The sequence below is a fragment of the Phascolarctos cinereus genome, unplaced genomic scaffold (genome assembly GCF_003287225.1).
Source record: "Phascolarctos cinereus isolate Bilbo 61053 unplaced genomic scaffold, phaCin_HiC Scaffold_726;HRSCAF=1367, whole genome shotgun sequence".
Classification (NCBI taxonomy): Eukaryota; Metazoa; Chordata; class Mammalia; order Diprotodontia; family Phascolarctidae; genus Phascolarctos; species Phascolarctos cinereus.
This window is the reverse complement of record NW_027556098.1, coordinates 114,977,178-114,989,887: the sequence shown is the minus strand read 5'-3', so window position 1 is coordinate 114,989,887 and position 12,710 is coordinate 114,977,178. Positions and strand designations below refer to the sequence as shown.

General features: G+C 39.9%; 1 protein-coding gene across 1 annotated transcript in view; it reads right to left on the bottom strand.

The window, feature by feature from the left end:
• SLC49A4 (solute carrier family 49 member 4) overlaps window positions 1-12,710 on the bottom strand; it is a 122,634-nt gene that overhangs the window by 45,191 nt on the left and 64,733 nt on the right. The window contains exon 6 of the mRNA XM_020985954.2: window positions 9,441-9,508. Coding sequence (XP_020841613.1) covers window positions 9,441-9,508 — 68 coding nt within the window. The remainder of the gene's footprint in view (window positions 1-9,440; window positions 9,509-12,710) is intronic.

Below are 12,710 nucleotides of genomic sequence, written 5' to 3'. Positions count from 1 at the left end.
AACTAGGGCAATTGTTAGTTGACCAAGGTTGGACTTATTAAGCTCAATAAAGGACAACATTCACATTGTGATTTCAAAAGGACTGGGAAGGTCCCTGCCCCCACCCAGTGCCTTTTCCATTTGACTGGCTTATAAACTGCACACCATAAGATCACAGATCTTAGATTATAGAGCACAACAAGAAGGACCCTGAGAGGCATCTAGTCCAAACATCTCATTCTGTAGATGAGGAAGCTGAGGCCAACAGAAATTAAATAACCTGCCCAAGATCAGACAGCTACTAAGAATGGTCCCTTTGGCTCAAGTTGACTAGGGCCATATTTCTTTGTTAAAATGCAAATTATCTTTAGAATAGGTGATACACTAATCCTCCTTTAAATCCTGGTCAGGCCTGGATATCCAAGAAACCCTGGTGAAGCAAGAAGAAACTGATGCCATCTCCAGCCAGCCATCTCTAGAGAAGTCCAAGCAGACACAGATTCTCCAACAAATGAACCACTAAGTTAGTCCAGACTACATGGTCCAATATGGTCACTCAATCAATAAGCTTTTATTAAGTGACCACCATAAGCCAGGCATTGTGCCAATCACTTCTGATACAAAGAGAGGCAAGAGTGGGTTAGCTCCTGTTCTTAAGGGGCTCACAAGCATGGCTATGGACTCTCTAGACGTGAGTCTGAGGATGACGAGGCACAGTACTTATATAAGGGCCCTCCAAAGAACTCTTATCAGGGGCCAGGAAGACTTAGGGACCCTTTTCACCTACCTGGATAAAAGCCAACAGAACCACAGAGATAATACCATAATTGTAGTAGCACTCTTACGGTGAAGTCTAGTGCCTAGGCTTTTACCTGAGCCCTCTCTGACCTCTCAGTCCTTGGCTTTGTTTGCTGGTGTATTCTATCTTGACTACCTCGAATCTTGCTATTTTTATAAGTCTCAATATATGCCCTGTCTGCTTCTGTTCCTGCTCTGAATCCTGCAAAACCACTGAATTCACAACTTCACCAACCATTTACAAATTTACACCTTGTTGGAGATGCTTTGACATGGCCTGGCAGCAAGGAGACCCTGTAGGAAAGAAACACAGAATAGGTACCTGGGAGAGGAAGGATACAAAGAGAGAGGAAAAGGGGTACAGCAAGGGAGAAGAAAAGGAACCAAAGAAAAACTATACCTATTTGACAAGTTTCCCCAAATGCCAGCTTTGCTAATTCCACAAAACAGAGCTTTTAGAAATAAAAGTGAAATGTGACATGCTTGGTTTCCAGGCCTAGGAATAATTAATTCACCTCTACCTCCCCTGGGCAGTTAGGTGGTGCAATGGATAGAGTGCAAGGCCTGGAGTCAGGAAGACTCATCTTCCCAAGTTCACATATGGCCTCAGACACTTACCAGCTGTGTGACCCTGGGTAAGTCACTTAACATTGTTTGCCTCAGTTTCCTCATAAGTAAAATGATCTGGAGAAGGCAATGGCAAACCACTCCAGCCAGTATCTTTCCCAAGAAAACAGCAAGTGGGGTCATGAAAAGTTGGACACAACTGAAAAAATGATCCTCTTCCCCCGACTCATTGAATGTAGAAGGGAAAGGGAATTTCAAGTAGGTCCAGGCCTTCAAAATTTAAATAAAAATACTTTTAATAACAAATAGTGGCAAAGTTTACCTGTTTTCCATATAGAGAAATATAGTTTTAAATTAGGTATTTGCCTCTAAGGGACTTGCAAGTGATGTTGCTTTTCCCAAGCTACAGCCAGATTCTTAATCAATGCCACTCTACACACACAAGGTACTTTTATATAAATGTCACTGGTCCATTTCCCTTGCCCCTACTCCCACTGGTCCATTACTGAGGAGCTTTTGGTTTTTCTGGGGCCTCTTGAGAAGAAAGAACAGCAAAGAACCAGAGGCAGATTTTTCTCTCCCTTTATCTGAATGTGATTTTACATTTGTTTTGTTTTGAGGTTAATCATATCACGGATTCATTCAGTTAGAATTTATTAATCAGCCACTATGTACAAGGCACTATACTGGACAATGGGGACACAGAGACAAAATGAAAAATGGTACTCACGGAATATGGAAAAGGTAAAGTTAAAGAAAGTCAGTTTTCTCAAGACTGCTCAGAGCAGCTCCTAAGAGGTAACTGCAGGTTTTCAAAAGGCAGGCCAAAGTAATAAAGGCTCTGGTGGACTGTGCCAAGCTAGAAAAGCTTCCAAGCATGTGCCTGGCAGTGGACTGTTCTTGGAGTCTCATCTCCAGGTGAGGAATCTTTTTGGTCAGAGAAACCCATAAAATTATCTGCTGAGGTGTGAAAACATTGCAAGTGTTAAATGTGGAAGTCAAATCACATTGATGAAATCACAAAACTTCTTTTTTTTTCTGGTGAGGCATTTGGGGTTAAATGGTCACACAGCTAGTAAGTATCATGTGTCTGAAGCCAAATTTTAACTCAGGTCCTCCTGACTCCAAAACCAGAGCTCATCCACTTAGCTGCCCCAATCATAGAACTTCTGAAGTATTAAAGTAAACCTAGAGGTGAGGGCAGTCTGGTTTTTAGACAAATGGTCTATTATTCACATAGACTTTTGACTGAAACATCACTTAACAACATACAATTCCTTCAGTTCTAATTTTATATTCATTAATCAAACCCTGGATCTATAACTAGGTCTCCTGGGAGGATCCATTCTCCAGAGAGGGGAAATATCCTATAGAGCTAATCTGCATATCCTCCAAGTATATTCTCCACTGTAAATTAATAGACTTTTTAGGACAAATCAGCCTCAAATGAACTTGAATGAGTCAAATTTTTCAGGACCTGGTTATCTCTGGAAATAAGCTGATCATAAAGGTCTCTGACTTATCAAAAGAGACCAGTCTCAGAACCCAAGAAGATCCTATTCATTTAAAGCAACCAATCATCCCCAAACTAAATAGCCTGTTGACCTATCAATATTACCACAATTACAATTACAGATATGTGGTCTCTTCCAAAAAGAGGTCCCACAGCATACACTCAAAGGACCACAGTAAATACAGAGCAGGGCTTTAATGTGGCAAAGGTTAAGTCTAAGGGATGCTAATATCTCTGTAATTGATGTGACATTGAAGTCAGACTGCAAAAGGTCACAATATTTTTCCGCACTCATAACCTTTCTTTTGAGATAATTAAAAAACCCTAATGGCTGCTTCCAAATTTGTCCCTCCTGTTCTAGCAACATATAGTTAAAACTAAAGCAGCTACAGGGGAAAATGGAATAGAACATATTTATTATATGTCACTTTTGATGGATGATTGCTCCTTCTTTGGCCTATTCAGTACTTATCTCTGTATGGCTGAATCAATGATGACTGAATGAAACTGGATAGAAGTTGTAATTAGAAAAATTAGGTATGATTCTTGTCAAGTATGACAGACTGATGTATTTCAATGTCAGTAAGTGCCTTCCCTGACAGTAGCTATCTCCCTTTTGGGGGGCTTTTATTTTTAGTTCAACAAGCTGCTAACAGGCAAAACCTTAGATGTGGGATTTTAGAAATTACAGTGTCAGTTTATTTTTTCCTTCCCCAGTACCGCTAGTGGGTTTAAGTCTAGATACAAAAGTACACGACGTCAAATATCCTTAAGCGTTTGGACGCTTCGTGACTTACAAACTTGATTTAACACCACTCTTTCTTCCCCCAAAAGATGTAATTAGGCCCTCCCATATCTGGTAAAGCAGAATGGCTACTCTGATGGGAATTTAGGTTAAATGTGTTAAGTGACCTGGGGACTGACGTTTCCATCACTTTTTTTTCTCCCCTGGATAAAGTAAACTGTTCTCCCCTCTTATAAAAATGACAGCTGGCATTTATATGCTTTCAGTCATGAAGCGCTTTACTTATATTATCTCATTCGTGTCTTACAACAACCCTGGGAAATAGGTGCTATAGGTATCATACCAGTATTATAATGAGGAAAATTGACATTTGAAGAAGATAAGTGACTTGTCCATGGTCACACAGTAACCAGGTCTCTCCTGATTCCCAAGTTCAGCATTCCCATCCTAAAAATGTCTTGACACTATGGGTGAAGATCATAACAGTACTCAAAAATAAAAAATAACCTTACTAAGCTTGGCATCAAAGAAGAGATAGGAGAATTTCCCTCCATCCCTTCTCTGATGAGGTGGGGCACTCTAGGTGTTGAACTCTGCATATGCCACACTTGGTTTTGCTGAGCTGTTTTTTTCTTTCTCCTTTAATTTTTTTGGTACAAGGGATGGCTCTCTGGGAGGAGGAAAATATTGGGAAATATTTATGACGTACAAAATTTAGACATTTTAAAAAAACACTAGAAGAAAAGAGATGATGAATATTTTTTTAAATAAGAAAAATTATAGATACTAAAAGGATCCCCAACCCTCATGTGTTTTCCCATGTAACAAGGGAAAAAACAGTTAAGCAAATTCTGAGACAGCAACAAAGTCTGAAAATATGTGCAACATGAAACACCCATAGTCTCCCACCTCTGCAATGAAAGGAGGAAGATGTGTTAAAGTTATCTCAAAAGACACCTGGCCTAGCCTGGAGAGCCTTCCTTGTCTCTAATAGGAATAAATCTACTTCAAAATTATTGTCAGAATATAGGTATCATAGATGACTAGAGTTGGAAAGGATCTGAAAAGATAATCTACTTCAGCATTGCCTAAAGGGTGGGGAGCCTGCGGCCCACAGACCACATATGGCCCTCTAGGTCCTCAAGTGCGGCCCTTTGACTGAATCCACATTTCACAGAACAAATCCCCTTAACAGAAGGATTTGTTCTGTAAAACTTGGACTCAGTCAAAATGCCATACCCAAGGACCTAGAAGGCAAGATGTGGCCCTGAGGCCGCAGGTTCCCTTGAACTATCTACATATCCCTGTGGTTTGGCAAAGCCTAAAGGGTCCCAAGAAGGGGAAAAATAAACCCTCATAAAGGCAGAGAAGCACACCCAGCAAACTCACCGCTTCAGTGTCTTGTCACTCTTCACCTGCCAAGTGGTGCTGTACCTGCAGGGCTGGGGGGTACTTGGTAACGTAAAAAAATGACACTCTGGAGCCTGCTACCATCTTTCATGTTTGATGCCTACTTGACTGTTGCTGGGCACAAAGGCCAGGTTGTGGGTGAGGCGCTGAGCTGAGTTGAGCCAAGCCACCTGAGGCAGGCTGAGACCTCTAGCACCAGGGACACCAATAACAGTACCGGGGCCATCATCAACTCATGCCTATGAGTCTCTGTGCTGGCCCTGGAATCAGAGACATCTCCTCCCCTGGAGGAGCTGTTTGTAGCCTCCACCCCTGGGGGTCATAATCGGGAGCCTTGGGGCTACCAACCAACTTAGAGAGCTCTGTATCTTCTGCCCTACACCCCACTCACTGTGCTCAGGGCACCTCTCACTTTTTTCTTTTTTTGCTTTTAGGCAATTGGGGTTAAGTGACTTGCCCAGGGTCACACAGCTAGTGAGTGTCAAGTATTTGGTCTGAGGCCAGATTTGAACTCAGGTCCTCCTGACTTCAGGGTCGGTGCTCCATCCACTGTGCCACCTAGCGGCCCCCAGGGCACCTCTCACTTCTCTTCTGCTGCCACACACTGGACTTTGGCTGCTCCGAAAGTCCCCATCACCGCCTGTAAGCTCCTCTCTGCCCGTCTCCCACTCTTCACTTACTTGCTACATATTCCTTTTTGCTATGTTATCCTTTATGTTAGGTCTCTCCAGGATACACCCCACCATATATCTTAGCTTTTCCAGAAAAGTCCCAATTTCAAATACTCTGTTTCACTCACAAAACAGCCAGATTTTTTTTTTTTGCCAAATCAATATTTGGTTTGGGAAAGCAAGGCTCTGAGGATAAAGAATCATCTTAACCTTTCATCTCTGTTTTCAGCTGCTATCACTCTTCTTCTGCATTGAACCCTAAAAGGAATAGTACTTCACTCCCTCCCACAACCCATTAAATTTCATCCTGCCTCCCTGTTCCCTTGTGCTTCTATCAAGGCCCAGCCTGTCTGTCATCCACAAAGCTTTTCCTCAATACTCCAGCGCACAATGATCAATTCCCTTTGGCACTTAATCATTCCTTAAATGTTTTGCATATCTTCTCTCCCAACTATTAAAAATTTTAAACTGTTTTGAAAGACTATGTCTTACTTATTTTTTATTTCCTACAAATACTTACACAATGAGTGGCACATAGTAAGTTCTCAATGAGTTATTGAGACTGAGTTAATAAAATGAAAACAGAGACTCCCTAAAAGAGGACAGACTCTTTCTTCCCTGAAAATGAGGGGAAAAGAAGCCATCAAAAAAGTCTGCTCCTAAACTTTAAGAAAGACTCAAAACCATTTGTTAATTAATGTTTACTTGCTTAAAACAGCAATTTAAAGTGTAGTTATTTCTTTCTCTAGAAGAAGTTTTAGGAAGGTTGATCCATATCTTTTTATCCCTTCTTCTTTAACACTGCTCTTTTGTAAATGATTAGAAATGGAGAGAAAAGGGCAGCTAGGTGGCACAGGGGATAGAGCACTGGTCCTGGAGTCAGGAAGACCTGACTTCAAATCTGGCCTCAGACACATAACACTTACTAGCTGTGCGTGATTCTGGGCAAGTCATTTAATTCCAATTGCCTCACCAAAAAAAAAAGAAAAGAAAAGAAAAGAAAAAGACAATACTGGTAGCTCTAGAGCAGGAAGGGTCAGTCCTTTCATTCTACTAATTAGGAAGTTATGTGACTGATCCAAAGTCATACAGCCAGTGTCAGAGGCAAGATTTGAACCTTAGTTTCAGAGCCACTGTGCCTTATACCTATTGAAAAGTTTTATGTACCCCATTTTAAATTTAATCTTTGATCTAGTTTAAAAGGGAGTAGAACATACAATTCCTTGCTTTAAAAAAAAAGCACCTGATTAATTTTTAAAAATCATAGAAATCAAAAATTTGAAAGGGACTGTAGAAGAGATTTCAATGCACTACATCCTTGACAGAAGGGCAGCCAGCACCTACTCGGACAAAATGACAAGGAACTCATCACTTTACAAATCTGCCTGTTTTATTATTGGGAATTTCCTTCCATACACAGTAATCAAGATCCATCTTTCTCTAACTTCTACCCAACTTCTTTAGTTCCTTTCTCTTGAAGTAACCCAGAATCAGTCTACTCACTCTCACACGTCAGCCCTTTATTTAAAGACAGCTACAAAAACTCCACTGAGTCTTTTGGTTTTTCAGACTAAATCTCCCTTGTTCCTTCGAGTGCTCCTCAAAAGAGCTCCCGCAGCCCTCATCATCTGGGGTACCCTTCTCCAGATGCATCCAAGTTGTCCAATGTCCCTTTTAAAGAGAAAGTACCCAGAACTGAAGACGAGACACTGCAGTTGCAGACTGGCTAGTACAGAGTGAACCAGGACCAGTATGTCCTTTGATCCTCACATAATGCAGGTAAAGATACGGTCCTTTTAGCAGGAACATCCCTGTAGTGGTTCATATTGAACCTACAGTCAGCCAAAAGCCTTGCTATTAACTGCTGTCATCTCTTCTACCTTAGAAACTGATTTTTGAACCTAAATCAGTTGGTCAGTCAGCCAACAAGCATTTACTAAGCACCTACTACGTGCCAGTCATTGTATTAATTGATGGGAATACAAAGAAAGACAAAAACACTGCCCCTGCACTCAAGGAGCTCACATTCTAATGGGGAAAACAATGTGTAAATACTGTACATATGAGATAGCCGTGTTAAATTTTACCTTTCGGTTATGAATTGCTAGCTTACTTTGAATCTTGATTCTGTCATATAACATATTAATTAGCCCTCTCAACTTGGTGTTCAGTTTGCATGGCCCTCACGTCTATTTTTGTTAATCAGTGGTCCCTGATTAGGAAAAAAAAAAGGTCATTGTACTTTTCTTTGAACACTGTTACTCAAATTTAGCATCAAGAATCTTTTGGGGGATCTTAGTAACTAAAATCAGCTTGCATGAAATCTACAGGGGACCTCCTCTATACCACGTTCTGCGATATAAAAGTGAACATTGTTTCATCATGGCTACAAATCCTATATTTCAGCCTATATTCAGAATGCTGCATAATTACCTACAGATGCACCTCTTTATATAAGGCCAGATGAACCCATCTGGAAAATCACTTTGTACCAATTCAAAATGAAGTATGGTGGATTAAGTTCCTAACCTGAGAGCCATGGAGTCCTCAAATCTATATGCACACCAAGCATGGTTATTCTAAAATCTTCACTCAGCTCCCCATAAAGAGGAGTCTGTGAACTTTCTTTTGATGTGAAAAAGAGGTCATGATGCTCAAAAAGGTTGGGAACCACTGGTGTAGTGGGAAGAACACCACGCTTAAAAGTAATGAATGACACCTGGGTTAGAGCCCCAACTCTGCCGCTAATTAGCAACGACAACTAGCAAGTCTCTTGGTGTCTTTGGGCCCAATGTCCTCATCTATAAAATGAGGAGAGGTTAGTACGGTTTCGAGCTTTAATAGTTTTCTTATGACATGACCAAGTCAAAAGTTCATGGGCCTCTGATCCTTTTTATTCATGTCATAAAATAGTAGCAGGGTGGCCTTCTCTGAAGCTATCCAGGGCTGGCTGAGGACTACTCACCTCTGACCTCTGAGTAGGCATTGCATGTAGGCTCTTCTAGTTTCCACCTGTGATTCTCTGGGCCCATGCCCAGCTGGAAGCAGCTCCACTGGGTGGTTCTTTCCTGCCTTTGGTTCCATGTGACAGCCATCCTCTACATGAGCTACCTTTAGATTTCATGCCCCAATCTCCTACAAACCACACATGCCCAAATCTGTAAAGGCTGTCTAGGAAAGTGCCTCTCTGAAGGTCTTAGGGTTGCTCCTGATTGTACCTTGTCCTTTCAAAGTAAGTCTCATTTTGATGTTTCAGTGGAAAAGAAGACCCTATCATCGGATGATTAGTGGTTTGCTCTTAGCTACAATATTCTAACTCTCACACTGTTAAGTTAGTTGGCTGTGTACCACTAAAACCACCTGCGTTCTTGATTTACAATCACATCAGTAAAAGATGCTTCCTTCACACAAAGTTCTGTTTCTGTACTAATTCTGCACTCCCCCTTCCCCCTCCATTCTAAAACATAACCCTCTTCCCTGTCTTATCCCATGAGTGGCTTGTCAATTATTCATCATCCTATGGAAAGCATTCAGTTCTAGCCTATGGGAAAAAAAAGAATTACAAAGGACACTGAAGGAGATGTAAAATAAAAATTAAAACTGTAATGCTGCATTCGGCAGTAAACAACTAGGAAAATATATGTGTAACTGTGTCTTCCTTGATGTAAAGAAGTGGAAATCAATGACAAACCTAAATATATCCACAGTCTACTTTAAGAAGGTAAGAATTTTAAAATGAAGCATGACTCATTCTCACCTTGCAATAGCTATTCCAACAATGCAGCCTCCAACTATAGACCAAAATCCAATCCAGCCAGCATCTACCTGATTAAAGAAAAAAGGGACAATATTTAGCATTAGGTTATTTATTACACTACTATTTAGAATAAAATGGAAAAAAGATCTCCAATGACCAACAACTTGGTAGGTAATTGGCAAATAAGAATTATAAAAATCTAGTAGGAAAGAAGATTTAATGAAATACCTGAATACAAGAAGGATCTGTTAACTTATCACTCAGAAAGTGTAGGGAGTTGTTTGATGTACACAAAGATTAAGTGACTTGCCTAGGGCCACAGCTAGTAAGTGTCAGAGGCAGGGCTTGAACACACATTTTCCAAGCTACAGCCACTATACCATGCTAGCTCTAATGAAACTGATAAAACAAGGAACTCATGTTCAAAGCAACACTTTATCTGAATATTTAAAATAAACAAATCAAAATAAATAGTTTGGTTCCTATGAATCAAATTTTGCTGCCCCTCAAGGAGTTTACAAGCTGACTAAATGAAGAGAACTAAAATATAACTTGATCAGATAACAACTGAGTATTAAACTGTACAATATTGACTACATATGTATTGTAAGTATAAATGTATAAATGAATATATATATTGGCTGCAGTAATCTGGGAACACTTCATGGTAGATGTGGGGCTTACGGTGGGCTTTCAAATGTGAGATACAAGTCCAAGTCTCCCTAGTCTGAAAAAACAATCTTGCTTTTTCTTCTAGAAACTCTCCCATTTCCCTTCTCCCTTTCATAGTTAAACTTTTGCAACACCCGCTGACCTTCATTTCCTTACCAAGAACCTCCTTTGTCCCTTGCTATAAATATAGCTTCTGACCCAAGTTCCTATTTAAACAACTCTCTCAGAAATCACCAGTGGCTCTGCCTCATCACTCAATTCAGTGTGCCTTTTCCCACTGCCTCTTGCATTTTCTCTGCAGTATTTCCCATAATTAATGATTTTTTTTCCCTTTTAGATACTCTTCTTCACTGGCTCCTATAACCCTCTACTATCCTGGTTCTCTTCCTACATCTCTCACATATCCTTGACTGTCTTCTTGTTTGTTTGTTTATTCTGTGAGGCAACTGGGGTTAAGTGACTTGCCCAGAGTCACCTAGCTAGTCAGTGTTATGTGTCTGAGGCTGGATTTGAACTCAGGTCCTCCTGACTCCAGGGCTGGTACTTCATCCGCTGTACCACCTAGCTGCCCCTCCTTGACTGTCTTCTTTAACTTGCTTCCCAAATGTTAGTGTTTTCATTTTTCTTTACTTCTGCCACTGTGGTGGTAGAGATTATTGTGATTTGCTTTCAGCATTCAAAAAACACAAAACCAAAAACTATCACTAAAACTTAAAAAAAAGCAACTACATAAAAACAACAAGCTAAAAAAAGCCAAGAACAACAAAACAAAATGTAGGCACTGTTCAAGATCAGTCTGCCTTTGCCTTTTACCGCTTCCTTTTCTCTTTCAGAGATTGAGAGCAGTTTGGTAAAGTGGAAAAAGCAATGGATTTGGAGTCAAGACGATCTGGATGCACATCCTGTTTCTGTGACCTACCACCTATGCAACTCTAAGCAAGTCACTTTATCTCTACAGGCCTCAGTTTCCTCATTTGTCCAATGCATGCAAGGTTTGGATTAGATGGCCCCTAAAGACCTTTCCAGTTCTGAATATATCAATCTATGATCCTATGGTCCCAATTCCATAGCTGAACTATCACCTCTATGTGGATGTCCTCGAACCTCTGTTTCTGCCCTCACCTTTCTAACCTCATAATTCCAACAGCCTACAGGACGTTTCTACCAGACTTCCATGTTTTCACAGAAAAGTATAACAGTGAAAAAAAGCACCAGACATTCATTAATGTACTATTAGTGGAGTTGTGAATTGGTACAGCCATTCTGGAAAGCAACTTGCAAATAGGTACCCAAAGTCAGTAAACCCTGCAAACTCCATGGCCCCAGAAATACTGTTATTAAGACTATATACCTCAAAGACATCAAAGAAAGAGGAAAAAGACTCACAGGTACGGAGATATTCATAGTAGGTCTTTTTTCATTTATCAGTAAAGAATGGGAAACTAATGGGGTACCTATTAATTATGGAATGGCTGAACAAATTATGGTGCACGAATATAATGCAATACTACTGTGCTGTAAGAAAATGATAAAAAGGAAGCTTTTGGTGAAACCTGGGAAGATCTGTATGAACTGATTTGGAATAAAGTGAGCAAAACGAGTAGAATAATTTATATAGTAACAACAACACTATAAAAACAAACAACTTTGGAAAACTTACGAATTCTGATTAACCCAATGACAAGCCACAAATCCAAAGGAGCAACAAAAAAGGATGCTGTCCACTTCTGACAGAGAGGTGATAGGCTCGGGATGCAGAATGAGATATTTTTTGGGGCATGACCAACACAGGAATTTATTCTGTTTGACTACATATGTATTTATTACAAGCAATTGCTTTTTCTTTTCTTTTCTTTTTTTTTAAATGGAGGGAAGGAAGCAAAAATTGATTTTGTTCATTTTTTATAAAGAAAAAGCTTTAAGCATGGAATGAGAAGATCAGAAAACCTGAGTCTGACTACTTACTAGCTGTTGGGGCCCTGGAAAAGGGATCTAACTCCAGACTCTGTTTTTAATAACAATACTTTGTTAAGAAACCCTACCCCATAGGGTTGTTAGGAAGATAAAAAGCATAAGACATATATTAACATTTTAAAACTGTAAATCACTATACAAATGCAAGGGATTATTTATTAACTCAATACCAAAAGTAAACGCATTATCTTCTCATGTCCAAACAAAACAGGTATTTTTTCTAATTTCCATTTTTCTGTTTAACAGCACCACAATTTCCCTGGTCATCCTTGTTGGAAACCTCAGATTCCTACCTGTCCTCACTTCTCATATCCAATCATTAAACCTTGTGAAAATCTCCTTTACAATGTCTGTTTCACCTCTACTCTTCCTTTCATTTTTTTTTTTTGCTGCCACTACTTTGGTTCAGGTCCTTCTTATGGAATACAAGAGTATAAATGGATTTCCTTATTTCCACCCTCTACTTCAGTTGGCCAGGTTAATTTTGCCAAAGTACAAAACAGCCCCATAAAGTCTGGGGTGAGATCAGGTATTGAAAATAAAGGTGAGGAAAAGAATCAATCAACAAAACTCATCTTTTTTTTCCTTAAAAAAATCATTTATAAGTATCTTTTTCATTACCCA